Here is a 24,260-nt window from a genome sequence, read left to right on the forward strand (position 1 = left end):
ACTTAAATACGTCATAGCCATAAAAATAACATGATAAAAGTTTACATGTGTGTTGAATTTGCAATATTTCAGTTTTATTCGTTCCAGGGTTGATACTCTTTGTGGGAGTTGGTAAGGAGAAACGAACGCTGAAAGCAGACATTCACAAGTTACGTGAGCGTTTCATGAATGAAAATTGTCAATCACGTCGTGATTCGTGAGATCGTATTTGACCACGTGTTTCCGCCATAGGTCTCCTGCCCTGCCACAAACGCTGTACTTCCATATTCACCTATTGTTTTTTTCTTATACTTGGTTACCAATATTTACGGTTTTGTCTTGTTATTTATTTCTTAAAATAAACAACCCACATTACGTAACGATTACCGGGTTTTAACTTTCGTGGAGTTTTTAACGCGGACGCAGTTTATTTGCTCATTACCTTAAACGTTAAGTAATGAAAGTGTAGGAGACAACATGTGTAGATGTAGGTGTGTTTTGAACACGCTACACTTGTATGTTGGGAATAAACGTTTAATCCAGCAGATTGCGGTGATTTGCCCTTCAAAACAGAACAGTATAACTGCCTAATAGTAATTGCAGTGTGCATTAATTACCTGAGTAGTTGGTGTCGGGTAGTACGGCGTAGTTTTTGACTGATAGCTACATCGTATGTGACAGCCAGCAGTCGTAATAACGGTTGGATCAAATGGTAAACGCAAGAAAAAATATAAGGCCCACAACGTGTGACGTCATTTACTTTTGTTCAGAGTCTGACGAGGCGCGACAGACAGGTTATTCTGGCGGGGGGTTAGGAGGCCCATGCAGCGATAATTTAGTTGTTATTGCAGAAAATTTATTAATTATTTAGGTCTAAGGAATTACCACACCATGGCTTCTAGCAATATGTATAGAATCGGAGGTAAGCGGTAGATAATTTCATTTGTGTTGACGTTTTCATAACAGCCAAGCTCAGTAACTAAACTTTCTTAGACGACGGAAGTTTTCCAAAATATTGTTGGGTAAAATACGTTATATATGTAAATGAACGGGCATTAAACCGAGGCAAAGATTTCTTTTTGCATTTGCGCTTTGGTGTGCAGACGTGCGATAAGTTATCAGTACGATCTTGCCGGTTAAATTAACTGATTACACGAATGGAGTAGTTTTGTTATCTACATTTAACTTTAGTTAAGAGCAATTCGCTCCTTTGGCGGATGAATATATTAACGTTCCGCATTCTTACATCCATTTTACCCGCGTATAAAATACAACTCTAATTAATTTATTAAAACAATTAACAATTAAACAATAATTATATATTAACCAATTTCCGTAATTTTGTAATTTTTGATGAATATTTTAAAAACACAAAATTTGTTAACGTTTTTTTAAAACACATTTTTTGTAAATATTATATTTTTATAAAAAATCTTGGGTTATTTTAGTAAAAACAGATTTTTTGTAATAAAATTAATACTGATAACAAAAAGTTACAAACATTTAATGTTTAAACATTTTTTGGGCAGGTTCATTCAATTGTTAATATTTTTATTGTGGTATATATTACACATTTTTACATATATTATATATTAAACACATGTATTGTATTTTTCTAGATTACGTTTACTTTGAAAATTCCCCAAGTAATCCCTATTCAATACGACGTATAGAAGAATTAAACAAAGTAAGATGGCAATAATATTTCGAAAAAAAAATATACTTATATCTTTAATTGTTCTATACAAGATGTATACTTGGTATTTCAATTACTGTAACAATATATTAATATCAGGTTTTGGCACACTACTGCCTACTGTATGATATACTGTCACCCCTTATTGGAAAGCATCATCTGTGAATTTATTATTCATATACTTTATTTTTTACTAAAATTTGCTTAAATTCCGAGATTTGAAAGCAAAATCTGTTTCCAAACTATTGATAATCAATATTGGTCTGTTAACCCTTAAGAAATATATATAAAATTAAAAATCCAATAAAATAGCCTATAGCCTACAACCCTGAAAATAATTTTTTTGTCCCTGATAAAATTTGACTTTTTAATGATGAGTAACAGGCATTGCCTGCAACACAACAGCATGTTTTCAAATACTCTAAAGTCTTTAAAGTGCAGGGGAGGCAGGAATAGTTAGATTCCTATAAAAATGAATCAAACTTATTGGTTGTAAATGTGTATTGTTAATGGCTGCCACCTGCCACCCCGGGTTTGGCGCCTATTATTGTTTGTTATACTTACCAACTAATGTTCGTTTGTTCCCAAATTTCTAGACCTCAAGTGGAAATGTTGAAGCAAAAGTTATTTGTTTTTACCGAAGAAGAGATATTTCCAACAGTTTACTTCTGCTTGCAGATAAGCATGCAAGTAAGTTCTGTATTCCTATGCAACCTAGATCATGATAAAAACGTTTCACTTTAAATTGTACACAGTACCACTTTTGCGTTTGGGTTTCAATTTTGTCCTGCTTTTATACAGGGTACATATGGGTATTTTAGGTAATGTGCTGCACTTTCTTGCACATGTTTTTTAAGTATTTGGCGCCATAGCACAGTGGCCGACGTCCCTACCTATATGACCCAGAGCTTTAAGAGTTCAAGGCTCCGCCGATTGTGGGTGTTTGTTTTCTTGAGCAGCCCTCAACATCAATTGCTCCAACCCAGTGATCACTGATGGGTTGTCTGAGTTATCAGTCAAAACAGAAAAACAACAAAAACCAATCACCTATAAAATAACATATTTGGTTACTTGTAATCGGGCACGAGATGTATGAAACAAAACACCTGTATTATTAAAATCCTTATTCCCCCAATGAGGATAAAGCAAGTTGCACTCATTTATTGATTCAATTCTTTTATAAAAATATTTGGTGCAAAAACCACTGTGTCATAGTGTGGTTACTCAGTGAGCCACAAATCAAGACTTAGCCTATAATATAATATGTTATATATATTTGTTCTAACTTGGTTTGTTACCACAGAGGACATGGAAGAAGACATGGACGAAGCTTCAACAGATTTAAGTGAAAATGAACGACACCAGTTAAACCACAAAGAACTTTATTTATCCCGCCAACTCGACAGTTTACCCGCCACTTATATAAGGTTGGATGAACCTTAAATGTAACCACTCTAATAATATATAGGATTGGTGGTTCCGTAAGAAATCCAATTTTTTTTTTTAAATCAGTTTTGTCCTTTTTTTAGTGTGATGTAACAATTCCAATATAATGTAAGATGTAACGTAGATGCTTGTCTCGTTATGTCTGTAATAGGTTTTGTACTAAATACTATTACATGTTATTGTTATACATGCAAATCACAGCAAAATTATTAAGACAATTGAAATATTATTAACTCTTTTATTTTCAGGGGCAAATGCAGCGTAACTTTGTTAAACGAAACTGAAGATTTGAAGTCATATTTAAACAAATCTGTAAGTGACACTGTTAGAGACATATTGAAAGTTATTTTGGGGCAAATTGATAACACTACTTTTACCCCCCTTGAAAAAGTATTTTAAGTTATGTAACGTGTTAAACAAACAGTTTTATCACGCCCGCATTATTCTCCACCAGGACACATTCTTTTACTCACTGGTATACGATCCAGCACAGAAGACACTTCTTGCAGATCGGGGTGAAATAAGGGTTGGTTGCAAGTACCAGGCAGAAATACCACCTTTGATTAATGAAAGTAAGTTAATTGCTCTTTATAAGTTTGCCAACCTTTGTGTTGCATCAAGGGCCTTATATTAATGTTATTGTTTATATATATGCATAATGTGAACTAGGCTTTATACCCCTACAGACAAAGGTCTAATATTCACTTTAAACATATTTCTAAACTAAATAAGTTTATGTTTTTCAGTGTAGTTATTATAGCATTGTAATTTTCATTAAAGATTAGTAATTGTTGTTTATATGACTATTGTATTCTTGCAAAATAAGTTCTGTAAAGTATGATGCCCCTCAGGTAAACAACATATCTATTGACACCTTTTTTTATTTAAACATAAACATCATATACTACAGATGGATACGACGGGAAGGAGGATGAAAGTCGAGAGGAAATGGTTTGGAATCCAAATAATGAACTTTCGAAACAACAAGTTGATCAATTCATGGTCATTTCAAGGTTTGTACAACAGCTGCTTCTATATTAAGGTGTATACTTATATCAAGGTTGTGTTCAATGCTATACAACAGGTATATAACAGGGGTTCATATACTTTTCAAGGCATGCCCCTTTGGGTAGAAAGGTACACCCCACTTTTTTACCCAGGAAAGCATGTTTTAGTATGTATTTTTTATTTCTTTCTTTATAATAATAAAATGTCCTATAAAGCTTTGTATTTCCAAATGGAAGCTGATTTAGAATTCCTGGTATAAAACAAATCTATGAAACATATTGTTGCTGGTAGAGAAGCCATATTGTGCTTATTTTGTGTAAATCATCTTAGAAAATATTTCTGTGTGTATAGCCTATGCCTATATATATACAATTGTGATTAAGGACCTTTATTACACACTGTATCAATGTAAGGTGGAGTTATTACATTTCTGCATTCTTGCTTAAATGTTAAATTTCTTGATAATATTTCAGACCTAATATGTTGTATGTTTTGTTTTTGATAAAGTTTCTTAGTTTTATTTCCTGTCTTGTTAACCTTTAACCTGTTGTGCATTCAACAATATTTCTCAACCAATTTATTTTAAAGCAGCTTAATGCATGCAAGGATCATACCCAAGATTACATTTAAAACTTTGAAATATTGATCTTTTTTTTATTGTTCTTGTATTTTAGTTTGGTATAGGTTTTTGGGCCTGGCCTTATTTATGCTAATTAAAACTTACACCACCACATCTTAAGCTAGGATGATGTTCACAAATGCTATGCAATACCTGGATATATTTGCACAGCTGCAAACAGTGTTCTAATTCATAGTCAATATAAAGGTCAATATAAATGTAGAATTTAACGAAATGCAGCTGTTTTTATTATAAAAAATGGAGTAATTATTGTTGTATGAGAAAGATTTTTATAATTTGTGAAATAGTCTGTTTTATATGGTTGAGGTGTTTGTTGGGAACCTTAGCCTTAGGTGAGTTTTATCCCACTGCCACATACTTGAATAATACTCTAGTTTCAAATCACTACTGTAAAATTAATATCATTGATAGCTGGTCGTATTCTGGACATTTTTGGTTTGAAATTCATGATATTTTTTCAAACTTGTAATAAGACTGAATTTTGGTTTCAAATATCTTTAAAAGATTGTTTTCATTACTAGAAAGTTGGTTTGTGAAGTTTGAAACCAAGTTATAAATACTTGACTTTTAGGTTCTTAATAAAAGTTGGATTTTGAATCCTTTCTAGTGTCTAGATGCAACTATGACTTCAATGTAATTGTTTATCTCATATGGAGTGATCTTCCATATGATATATATATATATGTATCGTGTTGTACGTTCACTGTGTTGTATATTAATCATTTCATAGATTGTGATTAATTTGTTTTTTATATTTGCATACAAACACGGAATAATATTTTAGAAGCTTGGTGCTTAATGTTTCAATTTTAACTAATGTAAGTTAGTTGTTTGGACTTTTATTTTAACCTTGTATTTGTAATGTCTTGACATTTTGATCAATTGCTACTGTAACTAAAATATAAGGAGACAAATATAAAGTTTTTTTTCATTTAATTAACAACTATATAAGTAGCACCATAGTACAACATGTGTTGCAACATATGGTCATGGTTTTGTATTACAAACTACATTCTATACACTGCACTCAACCCACAAAAGTTAACATGGTGTTTCTATATCTTTTAAGTGTTTGATTATTTTCTTTTCCATATAATGACGTCATTGCAAACGTCATTTTACTGTTAACCACTAAAGTATATGCATTGTGATATTGTAAACACATTGTAGATATAATACACCGAATTTCGCGTTCATTGTAACGGCCATTGTTGCGTGATAATGAACTTCATTGTTACGTCACACTAATTATCCATATATAAGTTGCACCACCAAACTTATGTTTGGGGTAAATACGTGTTTGTGTATCATATACACACAAAGTAGTTCCGTGGTTTCATATTCATCCGCCTGGTATCCACCCACCAACCCCCCACAGTGGATCTATATGTTGTTGGTTTTTCTATTTCGGTTTTCCTCCGCCGTGAGTTCTAATTTGGTTTTGTAACGGCTCATATGATGCGTATGTGTGTGTTGTGTGTGTTCGCGCGTGCGTGCGTGTGTGCGTGTCCCCGCGTGCCCGGTCCGCTGACGTAGGACGGCCAATTTTCGCACTCGTGAAAACATAGATCACGTGACAAAGGTTTTGTCCGATTGTAATTGTAATTCAACTTTGTGACGTCACATACGCCATATTTGCACCGATGCGCGCGCCATTGTGAGAAAAACGCGTTTTACGATATTTCCTCAAAATACGGCGATCGCGAAATAAAAATTTGATAAAATATGTTTAGAATTTGATTTTTTATCAAATAATCGCGTTATATTGTAAATAATAGAAAAATATAACGTAACACCAGACGCGCGGTAACGAAGCGGTGATATAAGAATGCATTATTGATGACGAAAAGTCGTCAGCCCCGGTGGCCTAATGGATAAGGCATTGGCCTCCTAAGCCAGGGATTGTGGGTTCGAGTCCCATCCGGGGTGGTTCAGTTGGTATTTTGGCAAAGTCTTTTGTATTCATTATAAATGTGTTTTACACATTTTAAATTATTTTATTTTAAGTTTTTAATAATTTTTTTGACAATGTTTAATAAATTTTATGTAAATTATAGAAAATTGTGATTTTATTTTAAAAACTTTTGCTTATCATTTCTGAACAGTTATTTTGTACCAGAAACTATAAATATACAGAATTTTATTTAATTTATTATTAAACTTGACTTCTATTGTATACATTTATTTAAGTTAATAATATATTTTTCAAGTATAGATTTAAAAGCGTGTTGATTGTAATTGTAATTATCTTTTTACATAAATTTATAATTAATTTATCTTTACAATAATTATTAAAATAAATATTCTTTATTATTAACTAATTAATTAATTAATTAATAAAACAATAATATATTTTTTAGATCTGTTGGCACATTTGCGCGAGCACTTGATTGCAACAGTTCGATCCGACAGCCAGCATTACATGTTAGTGCTGCAGCTGCTTCAAGAGATATTACTTTGGTAAGTTTATATATGTTTAGTATGTTATTATGGGTTATAGTGGGTTTATTTAAGGCCTAAAAAAGATTTACCCTGCTGGTATGTGCATATGCAAACAAGCAGAGCCAAAGTGTATTGCATAACTACTTTAATCAATGAAGTTCCCTATGTTTGATGACTATGAGTGTAACTATATTTTACAATGTCACCCTGAAGTTCCCTATGTTTGTGTAACTGTATTTTACAATGTCACCCTGGATTTTACTAAAAAAATATATAATCTTTAAAATTTTTAAGAAATTAAAAGAAAATTATTGTTTATTCTCTATACAGTTCCACACCCTCACATGTTTGCATAAGAATAAATACAACATCGCCGATGCAATATCATCATTGGTGCCCAAGACAGGCCCCATGTTATGCAAGGATGAGATGGAAGATTGGTCGCCTTCTGAAGCAAATCTCTTCGAAGAAGCGTTGGAAAAATATGGAAAAGATTTCCTGGATATAAAACAAGACTTTGTGAGTATAGAAAATAAAATGCTTATATGATTATACAAGTGTTATATAAATTAACAAATAAAAAATGAATTTAATCTTGCAAGTGGTGTGATAATTAATATAGTACTGTGGGGTAAGATGGATATTATGATAGTATTACTATTAGCACCTAATTATCTTGTTTTTTACCATGATCAACTCTCTTTTGACTTTTATAGTTGTGAGGATACGAACATACGGTTATATATTTCTGTAAATATTCTTTGTTTACTACCAAATGTGGCAGTAAGTAAATAGCCTATTAACCATCTTACATTTTTTACAGTCTACTATACCTTGATTTTGTGATTTAATGTTTGAAATTTTTTACGATTTTGTGTCATTGTAGTTACCATGGAAAACCATAGCCAGCATTGTGGAGTATTACTACATGTGGAAAACATCAGATAGATACGTTCAACAGAAAAAATTAAAAGCTGCAGAAGCTGAAGGAAAACTTAAACAAGTTTATATTCCTAATTAGTAAGTTGTGTTGGCTTTTATTTGTGGTTAAAATAGGTTTATTTTATAAATTCATTTATCTCTTGGACAACAATATTGGAGGCATAACCGTTAAGGGGCTTTTGGTTACGTGTCATTCCACATTTTAAACAGGGGTAACATAGTGTGTTTTAGCAGCCAGTTTTACACCTTAATACAGCTTTTACCTAACTGTTAGGTGTCTACATAAACAAGCACGCAGTAATCAAAACAGTAACCAATTAGCTTCCCTATGTTTAATGACTATGAGTGTAATTGCATTTTACCTGCGTCACCCCAGATTTTGTTAAAATTTAAACCTTATTTTAGCAACAAACCAAACCCGAACCTAATCAAACCAGTAAATGGAGAAAGTAATGGGAAGGCTTGCGAAGGATGTTTCTGTAAGTTGTATATCTTTATGCTTGTTTATGTTTAGTTTGTGTTGTAATGTGTTTGCTCTTGGGTAAGGCACGTGACGAAAATTACTTCAACCCAGTGGTCACTTTTTTTAAAATTGTCATAAGAAAAACTTTAACTACTAACTAAAAAACGAACATGGTAAGTCGAATTTACCACTTAGATGTATAAGATCTAAACTGTACTAATATACGCCATTATTCCAAGGCACATCTTCATTCCAATGGTACACATGGGGTCCGCCTAACATGGGTTGTAGATTGTGTGCTACATGTTGGATGTATTGGAAGAAATACGGAGGTTTAAAGATGCCACCTTCAAGTAGATTGGAACGGATGCATAATCATAAGATTAAAGGAACAGACAAAGTAAGAGGGGGTGTTTTTGTTTTATAGCAAAGGTATTCTTAGATGTAAATATTAATAAATGCTCCAACCCAGTGGTCACTAATTAGTTGTCTTAATTGTCAACCAGACCGAAAAAAACAATCTACACACAAAGTTACACACACGGTTACTTATAAGTGGGTAAGAGGTGTTGTTAAAAATTTTTGATTATTTAAGCAGTACATTATGACACAAAATAACGCATTATGACATCACAGGAGCTACGTTACCGACCACCAAACAGCGGTGTTGCCATCGTGGCCACTGGAGGGCCTCACAGAGCACAGCGAATTTCCCACAAGACCAAACAAGCTTTCTTCTTAAACGCGACGAAACTTACACGACTTGCCCGTCGTTTGTGTAACGAGACATTCTCCATCAGACACTACAGTAGAAGGCCGTTCGAAGCAATCAACATTGCTGCTATTAAAGCAGAATGTAAGTTGTTATGTTATTAATGGTGTTGGTAGGTTAGTGATTTTATAGGTAATGGGCCAACTCTGGCATAAATCTCAGGACACCTGATGTGGCTTACTGTAGTATCTCACCCATATAGAGTAGAATGTGCATATACAGCTTATATATAACACCTTTCCTAAGAGAGTTTTTACCCCTTGGGTGTTGTGTTTTGCCGATTGTCATTTTGCTTCTAATTTCCTTTTTGCTTTAACTCATCAGATCTTTGTTACTCTATACAAATAGATAAATAATACTTTTATTTTTATCATTCTAGGTCAAGTAAGATTGTCTTCTTCACCAAAAGTAACGACAAAATTCCCTCAGAAGAAATGGCCTCCATTGTCAGTTGTTGTTGTTCGATTGTTGACGCTTCGACCACAACTTACCCATCAGTCCGTTAAAAGTAAATTTAACTCATATTTATGTTTATGGTTTACCACTTACTATGTATGATGTTTTTTTTTTAATTTTGGACAAAATCTGAGGTGACATGGTTAAAAAACAGTTACTGCTCTAGTTTTTGATGTATAACAACAGGGCTTTAGCTTTTATAGTATAAGACAGGTGATAAAACATTCATGTCACTTCCGTTTCAAAAGTTGGACCATCTTACCCCAAGCCATCACCAATATAATAAAAGTTGATAAAAAAAATTGTAAAATAATGTGTTAAAAAAGTTTTTATTAACATTAAAAGTGGTATGAATACAAAATGTTTGTAATAATTTGATTAATTTGTTGCAGAATCATTGTCAAAAATAAAAACATCGGTCGAAGTCGCAACGAATAATAATCATCATTTATTACCAAGTAGTGGAAGCTTAAAGAGGAGTCATCATAATGGTATTGCTGGTGGGTTATTATGGGGGATAATGCATATTGTGATATCATAGTTAATAACAGGGGATTATTATGTCATAGTCATTTTTAAAATATTGTTTTGACATTGGAGGGGGGGGGGCAATTTTTTAATTTTTGATTTTATGTTTGGTATTTTTTTATTCAGGTCAGAAGATGGGGGATAATGGATCAATTTATGTGAGTTGTTGTTTTTATTTATGTTTATAAATAATATATTTTGGGTATTGATATATATATTAATACCTTGTCTGTTAATTTCTTATCTTAGTTGTAAAAGTAACAAACTTAAGTTAGGGGTTGGGGAATGCTGGAAGCTTTCCCACTGGGTGGGCGAAGCTGTATTTGTGGAACATTTAAGTGATGAAGATTTATAATCAATTATTATTTGCAGAGAGTTTCAAACGGTCCACAGAAGAAGAAAAGGTGTTTGAATTCAACTGATGCTTCAGATGATATGTTGTTTGTATGTACTGATCGTATAAGGTAGATAATGTATATCACATTATGCTGATTCCGTTAATGTTTTATTTTGGGCGAATATAAAAAAATAAAAGAAACTTGCAAACAATCTTATGCAAAAAAGTAGTGGTAAAGTACCTGAAGTAGTTTTTGCTTGTAACATGTTTTAACGACTGTTGTTTTGTCGCTAATTTCCTTCTCTTCGCTGTTGTTCTTGTTTAATCTACGTTACTCTATAATAAATAAACAAAAAAAAGTTTTTTAAATACATAAAATATGTTTTAAATAAATAAAAAAGGGGATAAATTAAATTTATGTTGTATAAATAATCACTTTTCTTATTCACCATCCAGGGATATACGGAAACGAATCAAATCATCAGACCAACGTAGTGCTGCAAGGAAACCAACAAAGTTCCTAATCAACATGCCGAAGTTTGCAATGAAACCACCACCTACAAAACATATCAACCCTGAACCTATAGTGATAGATGATTAGCTTGTGTGGTCCTTGTTTAGGGGATTCACCCATGTACCAGTCCTGCCACGTCGGTGCTTTTCGATGTGAGGTCCACAAACCAAATTGTCGTTCAAGATAAAATTATTTATTTTTCACTTCCGCAGCTGCAGACATTTCCAATAATACTGTCACATGATTGGCTATGATGTCACATGGTTGACTATGATGTCACATTGTTGGCTATGATGTCACATTGTTGGCTATAATGTGAATACAGTTTTTTCAAGCAATGTTTTGTGTTATTTGTGGGTGTTTCTGCACCTCATGCTCACTGTCTAGTTTTAATATACACCAGCAACACATTATGTATTCATACACCTCATGCTCACCATTGAGTTATAACATGGATGTCTTCCTATACACCAGATACACATTATTCAGGTGTATTCATACACATCATGTTATCGCCCAACTCTAAGGTCACTGGTTCAAGGCTTGTCGCTGCTACCATTGTGGGTAAGGAGTATGAAATGGAACACTCATGTTATAACGACTGACAGTGTCCCGCCATACAAGATAATAACTTGCCATCATTCATTCAATTGAACATAAATAAATAACTCTCATATTAGCAATCAACAGCAATACTCATAGATACATATACATATAAATCAGGTATTGCACAGTAATTAAAAATGCCACAATCGTTATATCTCAAGAAACAATAGGTTGAATATTTTTGTCTTTGCAACAGAAATAATGAAGTACGACATCGTTCGGAAACCTCGCAAATGCGCTGACACCAATTTTCTTCCGACAAACACGACATGCGCGATCCTCAGTTATCACACATTTGTTGCTTTCGTGGAATATTCTTTGCTCGTGGACCTGAATATAAAAATAATCCATAAAGTTTTTTCATTTTCTCGAATACAGTGGACATCAAATTTAATAAAACTCTGAAGAAAAGGGATTAAGCAGCTAAATGACGGATCATGTAACTTTTGATTGGGAAATGATCAAGTTTAAGTTCAAGTTCTTTGGCAATGTCCGGTTTCCGTGTCAAAAAATTGAAAATGGCAGGTTGTAGCACCCGGGGTGTCAGGGTCATGGGTCATGTCTGGCCTAAATCTTATGTCCCATGGCCATGTAGGACCTCAACCCTGTTAAACAGAAACGGAAAACATACCTGGTGACTCTCAGACACCATGAGAGAATTAAGAACCTGTGCTTTATGTTTTTTCTCCGTCTGGTTTTCCAAAACTTTTTTGATAAAAACTTGAATATTTGATACGATGACATCATCAGGTAGTAACTCTAATGCCTGGAGTGAAGTAATATTGAATGTGACTTATTTTTCCTCGCATAACAACAGTTGTTATTACATGGGTGTTGTGTTTCGTACACTTCGTGCCCACTTACTGAGTTACTAGGTGTAGCATTGTGGGTGAATATTTTTTGCTTATAATACTAACAGCAAGAGCTTCAAACTCGTAGCCTCTGAGCTAGAGGCAGCAATGGTTACTAATGTGTTAGACATTGCCAACCCATTAAAGATTGAGATCTTACTTTTGCAGGTTCCATTTTATTTGAATGTTCGTACATAACACGTAATGCTGCATGTAGATTCATAGTCGGGGTGAATTGGAATTGTTTGTCAGTTGTAGATTTTGGTTGAAGATACATTTTAAGTAAATGAATGAAAATCTGTTGGAGTAAATGTCATTTAGCACATGGGTCTTATTTTAAAGACTGTGTTGACACCCTTGTCAAACACTTGTACAAGTTGCCATGTATGAGGTGCTGAAAATAAGACAATTGTGTTTGAGCAATTACTGTTACATATTTTTCACACGTCCACAATAATAGTAGCGACAAGCCTTGAACCTATACACCCTGGGCTTGAAGCAACCACTCTAACCACTTTGCCACAGTGACACTTACATCCTTATTAGCTGTAGGATCTTGGTCATAAACTTTATGGCAATATTCCTCAGCCTTAAGAGGATCCTTGAGTGTGTGTGCGTACAACGCAAGCGCTTGTTCATATCTTCCCAACCTACCAAGTAATATGGCTCGCTCCTCTGTTAGCTCTGCAACATAAAATCAACTGTATTTTGTTCCCTGGTTACAGTATTGAAAGACAAAATATTATACTAAAAGTACACATACACTCATTAAGACACACTTAACAACAATTTCTCCAACCCAGTCGTAACTTATGGGTTGTTTAAATTATCAGGCAAACACCTTACATTTAATCACCCAAAAAGTTATGTATGTGGTAACTTGTAAGCGGGCACGAGATGTATATAACAAAACACCCGTGTTATAACAACTGCAGTTGCCCCGCCATGCGAGGATAAACAAGTTACATTTATTTGTGCGCTAACCACTATGCCAGAAAATTTTTATTTTATAAATATTTTTACAAACAAATTTACTGTTGTTTGGAAATTCATGAAGAATCCTCCCCGCTTCATAATGCGAAGATATTTCAAGGAAAGATAACAATTTGTTCCGTGTTTCTTGAAGTTCAACCGGACCTTTGTCCAATGATAATTGCTCCACTGTTGATAAATGTGATGTCAGAATTAAAATAGTGTTACAAAAAATATGTTAGATTAAACTAGATTGCATTAACCAGTGTTCCACTTTTATTATTGCAAGCCGTTTTTATGCATACAATAAAAATGATGAAAATTTGCTAAATACTTTTAGCACTTAATATCTCATTTTTATAAGTGGTGTTTTAAACATAAGGAATATATCAATCTTTAAATATTTTTTTTTATCACCAAATAGGATGAGAAAATAGAATGAAAACAAACCATCTTACCCCACCCTACTGTATATATATATATACATGCCGTTGCAGCCAATTAATTTACGACTAAAATACAAGAAACCTTCATTATTGGACTTGAAATATTCCTCCATTAATTCCAACACACAATCCTTGTATGAAGTAGCGAGTCTGTTGTGGAACTCTGGTGTTTCATCATTGCATTCGTATACCACGTGCTCCTGGGGGTTTATATGTTAAAATAAAACACAAGGGTTGCTTTTAATGCATTATTTTCTTAGCATTCTTCGCAATTATCCGATTAGACTTTTAATTTGTTTTTCAAGTTAAATGCTTCTTATATAATCTATTATTTTAAAGTTTAAATTATCAATAAAGAGGTAACCTCTTTATATTAAAATGCTCAGCCTTGTCAATTGAAGAATTTCATGCAGTTGAACCCTCTTACCAAATAAGCGAGCACCAATTTCTTGGAAACCCCGTAAAGAAAATCCAAAACTTTTTTCCTCGGCAAACTTTCTACTTCAGCTAGATCCGCAGTAAATATCTGGAACAAATATGAAATCATAAAGACAATTTATGATGTCATAATAATAATAGGCGATGTCATGAATAAATTACCTTTAGTCCTTCTATCGGATTTTGTTTCAAAATTCCCGGAGAAAAATGGAAAATTAGATCCAGATGTTTCTGACCTGGAAGTATTAAATAAAATAATTAAATGTTAAAACCTAAAAAAAATAAAAAATCATTGAAAAAAAAAAAAGATTAAAATTGGGAGAAAGAAAAAGGACAAAAAACCATTACCACCAATACAAAAAGGATAAAAAACAAAAAAGGCATGAAGTATTTTTACCAAGATGTTGCAAATATTCGATCATATTTTCTTGATTTTCCGGTTTCTTAACTTTTTGTGATTCTTGTAGCAGAAGGTTCAAAGCTGGTGGGTAAATTATTAAAATTATATAGATATATATAAGATTTTTATGAATAAATAAGCATTCTTTATTCTCGTGTAACAGGAAAAGATAATCGTTTAACAGGGGCGTTCTGTTACACCTCATGCCGCTTACGAGTTACCACAAATGTAACTTTGTGAGTGATTATTTTTCTATGTTGGAAACATGCATACACAAGATTAGAAAGATACCTTTTCTATGCAATCCCTTCTTCCTGTAAAGTTCAATCAACTCTCGTTGTTTATTCCATTGTTTTAAAACTCTTTCTGCTTCTTCCACGTGACAATTGTTGTCGGGTAACCTCAACAAAGGGGCTACGAGTGCATCGTTTGTCTGCAACAATACCCATTGTTTAATCATAGATTTTGGGGTATTGGAATAACAATACAATGAATGTAAGTGTTAAAGAGATCCTCTGGCAATTTTTTTAAAGGATTAGAATTTTATTTCATAATAATAACAAAAAAATTTAGATAGTATTTAAAATATTAAAAAACAAATTAGATAAAAACTAAAAAAAACACAATAAAATCTTTTTACTATACTTTCTCAATTATCTAGTTTAGTTTGAAAAATAATTAAAAATTCCAGCATATCACCTTCAAATAACACTTGAGTAATGTTGTGTCTATGATTTGTAAAAGTTGTCGTTTCGAACTAATCGTAGAGTTTCCTTCCACCATGGGATAAACAACAGGTAATTGTTGCGTAACAATCGATACGGTTTCATTTCGTTTCTGAAAGTTAACTTACAAATGTAAAATATATATAAATGTATGTGTTTTAGTTTTGTGCGTGGCAGAGACAATGAGAGTCATTACAACACGGATGTTCTGTTTCATACACCTCGTGCCAGCTTACGAGTCACCATTACACTGCATGTGCATTTTACCTTTGTAAAAGAATAAATTTTAGGACTTTTTAATTTTCTTCATATTTCTGATAATTTAGAAATCGACTTTTGCAACTTAGTTGATTTGTTTTTTTACATTTTTCTTATGTTTTTTAACATATAAAGAGTAATGGAATACACACCTGTGTTAAATACTCGATAAGAACAAGCAACCCATTATCCAAGACATCCGGTTTCATAGCTGGGACTTCCCCAGGATATTTTAAATTCTTCTGGTAGCCCGAAGGTAACAGGTTCGGAAATAATCCGATAATTTGTGATGTGTCTAAAATTTATATTGGTTTATTCTATGCTACAACATATTGGTAAAACTATTCATATACTTTATATGAAAGATATAAAATAAAATCAATAGCAGAATACTAAGAAAAAAGGTACAGTAATTTAGACCAGTGCTGTGACCGAAGTGTTTCCATTTGTTTTAGTTGAGTCGCCTACTAATTAAACAAAGTAATATAATTTTAATGAAATACTGAAAACCAATATACAAGTGAAAGATAAAACAATTGATTTAAAAATTTTAGCAATGTAACCGACCAATATTAAGGGTTGCGAAAGTCTTTAAAGCTTCGTTGAATTGAAATCGACAAAATTGATCGAAAGCGAGTAATTTCTGAATGTGACGAATACGATTCTCGTTGTGGCCCTCGGTACAAGATTTCTATAGCGGAGAAAATTTATAGAAAAATTTATCGTTTGGTGTTTAACAGTTTATCTATTTGTTACTTTTTTACAATTTTGTAAACCACTCGGCATTCTTACCTTGACTTAAAAGTTATAAATTTATTCAATTAGTGTCATATCGTGTGCCATTCATAAGTATATGTTAAGTTTCTACTTTCCATATATAGTTATGGTTACCTTTAATACCATTCTAATTCATTCTATAAGGGTGGGGTCCTGTACTGTTTTATATTAACACACTAGAATAAAATAAACATGTTAAACACTGTATTAAAATAATCCAAACATACTCACAGCAAGTTGTAATGCGAGTTCAAATTCTTTATTCGGCAAAAGTTGTTCAATTTGTGTTTCTACGGGAACTTTACTTAACGACCATATATGGGTTGTTGATGCAATGAACGTCCATTGTCTGCAATTAATATTATTGTGATGTCAAAAAAATAGACTTAGATAAGCAGCAAAAAACATTAGAAGTGCCAGGAATGTAACTACATTTTACACAATGTCACAACAGATTTTACTAATAATTCAAAAACCTTACGCCTATAGTCTAGTGATACCCTGTTTTAACAATAATCTTACAGTGAACAATATATGTCTATGACATCATAATCACCTCCATGATGTAACCATCCTAGGTTTCTGTAGTTCAATACTTTGGATAAGTCGTTTAGGATGCAGGGTCCGAATCTCAACGTATTTTGGTAAAATACCAAGTACGTATGGTTCTTCAGATTCTGTTTCAATATGGAGTTTACAAATATGTTCTGCGCTGTGGCACAGTAATTAGTGAACCTGCCTGTAGTATAGGCTATTGGTGCTGGGCCCAATGTTACTACCTTTGTGGACATATGTGTCCTTGAGCAAGACACTAAATGACTATTACTACAACCCAGTGGTCACTTATAGGTTGTCAGCAAAAAAAGGCTTACAGATTCGGTGTTATGACTTTACTACATTTATTTACACTTACCAACAGCAAGAGGAACATCGGACCACACGAATGAATTCTTATTAACAACCTCCCCCTCGCTATTGATAAACACGCTTGTCTCATCCTTCAATAAAATAAGTTGGTCGGATCCTATTTTCCCGATGACTGGTTCCATTGATTTGCCTTCAAATTTATAAGGTTTCTATGAGCAAGGCCTGGTAAGTATGCTACTATCTAGACTCAGCTTATAGCTATTTCATATTCTATTCTATAAGCGTGAGGACCTTTTAGGGACAAGGGTTTGATGTAGGTTTATTAACCCAACACCCAGGGTGCTACCATCTAGACTCACTGACGCACTTTATAAACACTAAATAACAGAAATTCTATTCTGTTCAGGTTTTCAATGTGGTTCACCTGAAACCTGGAATTTAGCTCCATAAACCAATCCCAATCACCCAGTATTTTACCATATAAACATCCACAAACCCCATGTATCTCTACTGACACCGTGTGACCACTTACCGGTTGGAAATAATTCTTGTAACAAAGAATTTCCATCAAGTTTCACGAAGTAAAAATCTCGTTTAAACCCGAAACAGATTGAATCTTTGCACCACGCCATGGATTTTGGGGGTTCCGGTAATGTGATGTCATTCTATAATAACAATACCCTTTGTTAGAAACAAATAAACAATGACATCACAATCTTTGTTATTATTACCTATCAAATAAATATATATTAACGTAACTTATTTATCGTCACATGGCGGGGCAACTTTAGAAGTTATAACACGGGTGTTCTGTTTCATACACCTTGTGCCAAAGACAAAAATAGTTAATAAATAAATACTAAGATAAATACATGAAGCTGAATAAAGTCATGATTCTTCCAGAAATATATTTGTAACTTCCTTTTCACGGCAACACTTAACCTCAACGCATACGCTGCGTCCCCTCGTAATGATACTTTCTCCTGTGGAATAATAAAGTGTGATGAATATTAATATCTATATGTAAGTTGTTGCTGCCATATTATAACTTTATAAACATTTAATTGCAACATTAAATGATTTATGTTTTGTATAAAATATATCTTTCTATATCAAAACATTAGTATTTAAATAAATGCTAAAACAACTGTTTCAGAAAAAAAAGTAACATGACTTGAACGATAAAATCATGTTGTGATCATAATGTGATCATGATTTTATCATGTTGTGATCATGAGTTGATCATATTGTGATCATGAGTTGATCATGTTGTGATCATGAGGTGATCATATGAAAACTAATGAATATTTACCTCTAAATCTGCAGCGAACATGGAAGCACCTTTAGCTCTCTGCATGCTTGTTATAAGTTGGTATGTATGAATATCATGTACGGATACCAAACCATCAGATAAACTGATGATGATTTTAAACTCAGGTGACACGTATAGTTGCTGGATTGGTTTTTTCGAAAACGATCGATTCGTTCGCTCTAATAGTGTTTCTATGTGGGAAGGGGAACCACCGGGTTTCCCTCTTACCTGCATGCAGTGTGCAAAGTATATTTTTTTTAATTAGGAACACTGATATGTTAAACAAAAAGAAGTTTCTAATATTTCTGTAGCACAGGGCAAGCTGTACAATGTGACATGCTGTGGGACATGAGATTTATGCTAAAGTTGGACCATTACCCCAACATTGTACATGCACATTCTAATATATGCACATTTTTATAAGGGTAAGGTTCTGCAGCATGCTATGCTCTGAGGCTTGAGATTACGGCAGCGTTAGATGGTGGTGTAATTTTATAAATAGAAATCATACGTTATAAACAAGTAAATGTCCGGGTTTCGTTCCAACGAGTAGTTTCTTAAAATTTGGAATTTGAGCATTGCTCTCTTCTTCTTTATCATCGAGACCTGGATGTATGATGTCATAATATCATAAATGACGTCATAATGTTACAGATAATGTAATAAATCATGTTGGTTATTAGTTTTAAGTTTTGTTTATGAAGTTAGTGAATATCCTATTTGTATTTGTAAAAAAGAATATTTTAAATGCTGCCAATACAATAACACTGCAAACATATCTTGCCAAATAAATATTGAATGTTCCACTCACCGTAAAACGCAATACTTTCAATTGCTAAAGGTAATCTCTCCAATATAGGAATTGCTTCATATGCATCATGCATCACGAAACTTTGTGATATAATGAACACTTATTCTATTACTATATGACGTCAACTATACGTCATAGGGTAATTGAGATATAACTATTTCACAGCTAAGAACTAAGGTCTGTGCAGATATTCTAAATTTTTGAAATTTTTAGATTTGTTTATCATTTCCTTTTCGGGGGTTTCCCTATAAATCATGACGTCATACCCTAACTATGTCGGATACAATGTAGTAATGTTAAAATACGATCTGTATTGTATGTTAGGTACTGTAGGGTAAGATGGGACACATTTAGCACATAATATTCATCGGTCTATAGGAGTCGCGATGATACGGTTTTATAATTCCTAAATGTTCTTTGTTTACTACCAGACGAGGCGAGAAAATATAAAATGTAAAGGTGTTCCATTTTACCCCACACTACACTCTACTATATTCACAAAAAGAATATTTTTTACAGTTTTGATTGAATGAATGTAACTGTAACTTAATTGGCAATGCCTTTATGATTGCATTCTACCTATTGCTACACGGCTACACTGTCACAAATGACGACCGAAAGCAGTTTTGTTGGTTACTTCTGGTTCGTCTCAGTCGACCGTGGAACGAATCAAAATTAAAATTTTTTAGCAAACTTGCTTCGGCCAGAGCAACAAAACACACAAATCAACTGCGGTTTTTGTTTTCATTTTAATGCATTCGAATTCAACGAGAATATCAGTAATTAATACAGTAGTGCAAAAATTTGTACATCCAAGAATTAATCGCCTTCTGAAAAGTTAAAACAGGATTAAAATACCTTCATAATTTACGTGGCTGGCGTTGGTGGAAAGCCACTACGGCACGACAAGCCCCCAGCCAATGGTAGTGGGTTTCTACTTAGGTGAGAAACCCTTGCGGGATGTTACTGTCCACGCAGGTTAAAGAAACCCCATAGACAAAAATGATACAACGAATGCACATACACATGTGCACGACAACAACGACAAAAAGACAAAAATGAAACAACGAGGTGCAAATACAAAAAGTGAAACATGCAACACACACAATACCTCAATCATCACCAAAAATGGAACGGTTACAAAAAGTTAATTACGCGGACATAATCATTGAAACATCTTCAGAGAAAATATGGTTCAAATCCTGAAGGATAATCTTCTGCAGTGTACAAATTATTAAATGTCCGACCACAAAAGTCGAAGCCAATAACATCTCCGCATGTCCCAATCAAAAGGTAAGTCGCCATGTTGGTACCGCGATACTCTCGTCGCATCTCTACACAATATAATATCGTTTGGATGTTAAGCACCGCTTCGACCGTTACGGAACTGCGTCAGGTTGTTACGAACCGCATTCACAGTGACCTAAATAACCGAGCGTAGCATCACTGGCGGCGACGTCCACGCAACAACCCAACAGTAACGTAACTCAATCTAGAACCGTGACGTAACCGCACCAAACGCTGGGCCCTAAAGACCCATCGACGTATAGCGTAATTGCAACGTGGCCAGCGTCACAATTAGGCTTTTGTATAAACTAGCAATTAATAGGTTAACGGGGACATTCAATTAATGAAAAATAAGGGGCATTAAAAGTTAAAAGCGTGTATATTATAATGCGCGTGGATATTACTCAAGTATTTGTGTACCAACATGCCGTTCTTATCAAGTGATTAGGACAATGCAGAATCGCTAAAGGAATCGACCTTTGCAGAAGAAACACGTAATGACGTGTACAACAACAAAATCCGATCCAGCAAGATGTTCGTCATAGTTTCATTGCATATATTTCAGTGAAATGCAAAATGCACTAAAGTAGTGACTGACAAAAAGGCTGGCCACATTAGATCCAGCAGCGAAAATGAGACACAAACACAAATCCGGCAACACTGTAAGAGTGCTCCAGCAACCACACCACAACAACACACAACTCCTAAGCCTAAGCAAAACCTCAAACCGGGAACTTTATCGTCGTCATTGCCTTTGCTTTTTGTCTGCAATATAAACATAAACTACAGGTTGGGGTAAGATAGTCCGTGACTTATATATAGGAATATTATGTGTTTAAACCAATGTTTAAACCGATGCCCTGCAGTAAAAATTTTCCAAACGACACACTTCATCGTCACCGGTTCATTTTATATAGTGATGTACAATTTGTTTTAACTTTCTAACAAAAATTGACTAATTTATGAACTAACTTTGGCAAAATAATACTTGATAGTAATAGAAAATAATGTACTCTACCTTGTTATCTTTTTTACATCAATAAAATAGATGAATGTCGGGTTATATTATGACGTTACAATTACCTTTATTCCAGATTCGGCTCTTTCGTCTTGATCCTTAGTGACGTCACATATTAAGTTCTAAAACATAAAAAAGGCCGTTTTAAATTTTTATTTTATAAAGACTGTAACGAAACCGAACAACTTACGAATTGATTTCTTCTGTTGCGTCATCACCACTTCGTGACGTCACATCTCTAATGTCATCTAAAAAGAACTGGTGTACGTAACAATGCCTATTGTGATTTATACTTTACCAAAACTTTGATCTTCGGGCTTCATTTCGTGCTAACACAACGAATATACTTAGGGAGTAAAATTAATATACGTATAACTAAAGTGCCTTGCGACGACGCAAAGCGCGCATGGGGCCCCATGAAAAAACGTCGCAAAAAGCAAGCGCATAGAAGAAACCGCAATGTGACGTCGCAAACGTAGGCTCTCGGGTGTCAATCGGACTATGACGTAATAATCGCAAACGGTGGCGAAGCGGTTACGACGCGATATCATACAGACGTATTGTGACGTAACAAAGCGATTGTGTACACCGATTGTGACGAAATTAAGAACCGTGGCGAAATTCCGAAATGTAAAATAAAAATACCAATCGCAAGGCACAATACTAAAACTATTATAATAGGGTTTACACATACTTATGTAATATAATCATAGATATTAATATTCTATTGGAAGTATATTAAAATATAAAATTATAACTAGGCAACACTAAATAATCAAATAAAAACAGTTTATATTTAAGTAATACTAAACAGTAGGAAATAGTACTTAACTTCATCTCTCGTAGAACAAACAAATATAATCCTGCACTGAGTATATCCAAAGAGTGTAGCTTTGTCGCTGTTTCATCCAAACTGCCCTGTATAGTTGCAACGTGTTGCAAGGACGACGTTTTACATGCCCGGGAAATCAACAAAAAGCGGGAGACGTCGGATAATCAATTTTTTTACGTGTTGGATTGAAATTCTCCACGTTTCTCGGTTGGCCCGTCTGTGCTGTTGTACTGTATAATTGAGCACGTAAGTGGTCAAATAGGAACTTGTTCGTAGAGCAGTACCTAATTACCGCATTTTTTTAAGGCATGCCCACATTCACGAAAACGACTTTTTTAAGCGACAAGGTTTACTAGTGTAAGTTTATACAGTTCAATACACTGTGTTAAAGTTGTGTTTATGAATTCATTATACCTACCGCTACACGGACACAAATGACGACCACCACACGCTTTGTTGGTTACTTCTGGTTTGTTTTAATAGTCGACCGTGGTAGTAAAAGGATTAATAATTAAAATTATGCTAATTATATTACGTGCTCATTCATTCGAGATGTGCTCTTTTGTTATTTTAAGCTTGCTTTTTTTAATCCAGTCTCTACATGCTATTTTAATCTAGTCTCTCTACATGGATGAGGTCCTACGGCCAGACACTAAACAGGGAAACTACGCGGTCTTTCAAACATAATCTATAACTCTAGTTGTCAAACTTTTACTAGTTCCGAACTAATTATCTTCTTTCACCCATAAACCAAACTTTCTCAAAAACTCAATCAAATGTTTGAATGTTAAGACAGTGTATTGGCAGATAACGTGCGAAAATAATTAAAGGAACAATTTTTTTAAATGTTTCTTTATCACCAAGTAAGCTGAATTAAATACAGAAGCAAAAGTTGACTTTGCAAGCTTATATATATTTGCTGGTTACAACTTAACAAAACTATCAAATAAATAACGAACTTTATGTGAATATACTGCAGCAGGTATAATGCGTTTGTGCAACTTTAGAAATCCTTGTAACCTTCCGATGTCTCGGCACGTTCCAGGGGTTCATGAGGTGCCGGTATCTTAAGATCTGGTTGTGGCTCAACGCCCCATATTTCACGAGCATATTGACTAATGGTACGATCACTAGAAAACTTTCCAGAAGCCGCAATGTTGGCAAGACACATCTTTGTCCATTACTCTGTGTCCTACAACAACAACATAATGTTAAGACATAAATGTAAAAAATGTGCGAGAAATTAAATCTAACTGGAGAAAATTAGATCTTTCTTGTAAAACTAATTCTCTGTGTCCTACAACAAGAACAAGAACATAATGTTAAGACATAATTGTAAAAATTGTGACAGAAGTTAGATCTAACTGAAAAAATTAGTTTTTTTCTGGTTAAACTAAACACTACAAAGAAAAAGATGGTTCCAGTGGAAAAACATCT

General features: G+C 33.8%; 2 protein-coding genes and 1 non-coding gene across 4 annotated transcripts; 2 read left to right on the top strand and 1 right to left on the bottom strand.

The window, feature by feature from the left end:
* Positions 1–723: 723 nt before the first annotated feature.
* On the top strand, positions 724–11,561 carry mta (MTA protein). 2 transcript variants are annotated; one of them, XM_009862790.3, is made up of 18 exons: positions 724–901; positions 1,599–1,666; positions 2,272–2,365; positions 2,979–3,102; positions 3,370–3,433; positions 3,576–3,693; positions 4,032–4,134; positions 7,130–7,229; positions 7,542–7,730; positions 8,098–8,231; positions 8,559–8,632; positions 8,856–9,016; positions 9,253–9,472; positions 9,768–9,896; positions 10,237–10,335; positions 10,499–10,530; positions 10,745–10,836; positions 11,166–11,561. In XM_009862790.3, the coding sequence occupies exons 1-18, from the start codon at positions 871–873 to the stop codon at positions 11,308–11,310; spliced, it is 1,977 nt and encodes a 658-aa protein (XP_009861092.1). In that variant the 5' UTR covers positions 724–870; the 3' UTR covers positions 11,311–11,561.
* Positions 6,626–6,698, top strand: trnar-ccu. Its single transcript has one exon. It is a non-coding gene; the product is annotated as a tRNA-Arg (tRNA).
* A 260-nt stretch (positions 11,562–11,821) lies between the features above and the next one.
* On the bottom strand, positions 11,822–19,913 carry LOC100185137 (vam6/Vps39-like protein). The gene is made up of 21 exons (XM_002129254.5): positions 19,687–19,913; positions 19,387–19,481; positions 18,876–19,103; positions 18,436–18,546; positions 18,096–18,228; positions 17,610–17,753; positions 17,253–17,373; positions 16,928–17,045; positions 16,487–16,610; positions 16,072–16,214; positions 15,636–15,773; positions 15,228–15,369; positions 14,934–15,017; positions 14,699–14,772; positions 14,526–14,624; positions 14,181–14,298; positions 13,716–13,841; positions 13,216–13,364; positions 12,841–12,978; positions 12,461–12,595; positions 11,822–12,159 (listed from the first exon to the last, which is right to left on the bottom strand). The coding sequence occupies exons 1-21, from the start codon at positions 19,757–19,759 to the stop codon at positions 11,986–11,988; spliced, it is 2,667 nt and encodes an 888-aa protein (XP_002129290.2). The 5' UTR covers positions 19,760–19,913; the 3' UTR covers positions 11,822–11,985.
* Positions 19,914–24,260: the final 4,347 nt, after the last annotated feature.

Source organism: Ciona intestinalis, unplaced genomic scaffold, assembly GCF_000224145.3.
Source record: "Ciona intestinalis unplaced genomic scaffold, KH HT000041.2, whole genome shotgun sequence".
In the NCBI taxonomy this organism is placed as follows: domain Eukaryota; kingdom Metazoa; phylum Chordata; class Ascidiacea; order Phlebobranchia; family Cionidae; genus Ciona; species Ciona intestinalis.

Coding starts and splice junctions, on each gene's coding strand:
- mta (XM_009862790.3), top strand. CDS start 871: ATGGCTTCTAGCAATATGTATAGAATCGGAG. Junction 8,232..8,558: donor CAAGTTTATATTCCTAATTA/GTAAGTTGTGTT, acceptor ACCTTATTTTAG/CAACAAACCAAACCCGAACC. Junction 10,837..11,165: donor GTATGTACTGATCGTATAAG/GTAGATAATGTA, acceptor TTCACCATCCAG/GGATATACGGAAACGAATCA.
- LOC100185137 (XM_002129254.5), bottom strand. CDS start 19,759: ATGCATGATGCATATGAAGCAATTCCTATATTGGAGAGATTACCTTTA. Junction 18,547..18,875: donor TGTTCGCTGCAGATTTAGAG/GTAAATATTCAT, acceptor ATTATTCCACAG/GAGAAAGTATCATTACGAGG. Junction 14,299..14,525: donor AATTGGTGCTCGCTTATTTG/GTAAGAGGGTTC, acceptor ATAAACCCCCAG/GAGCACGTGGTATACGAATG.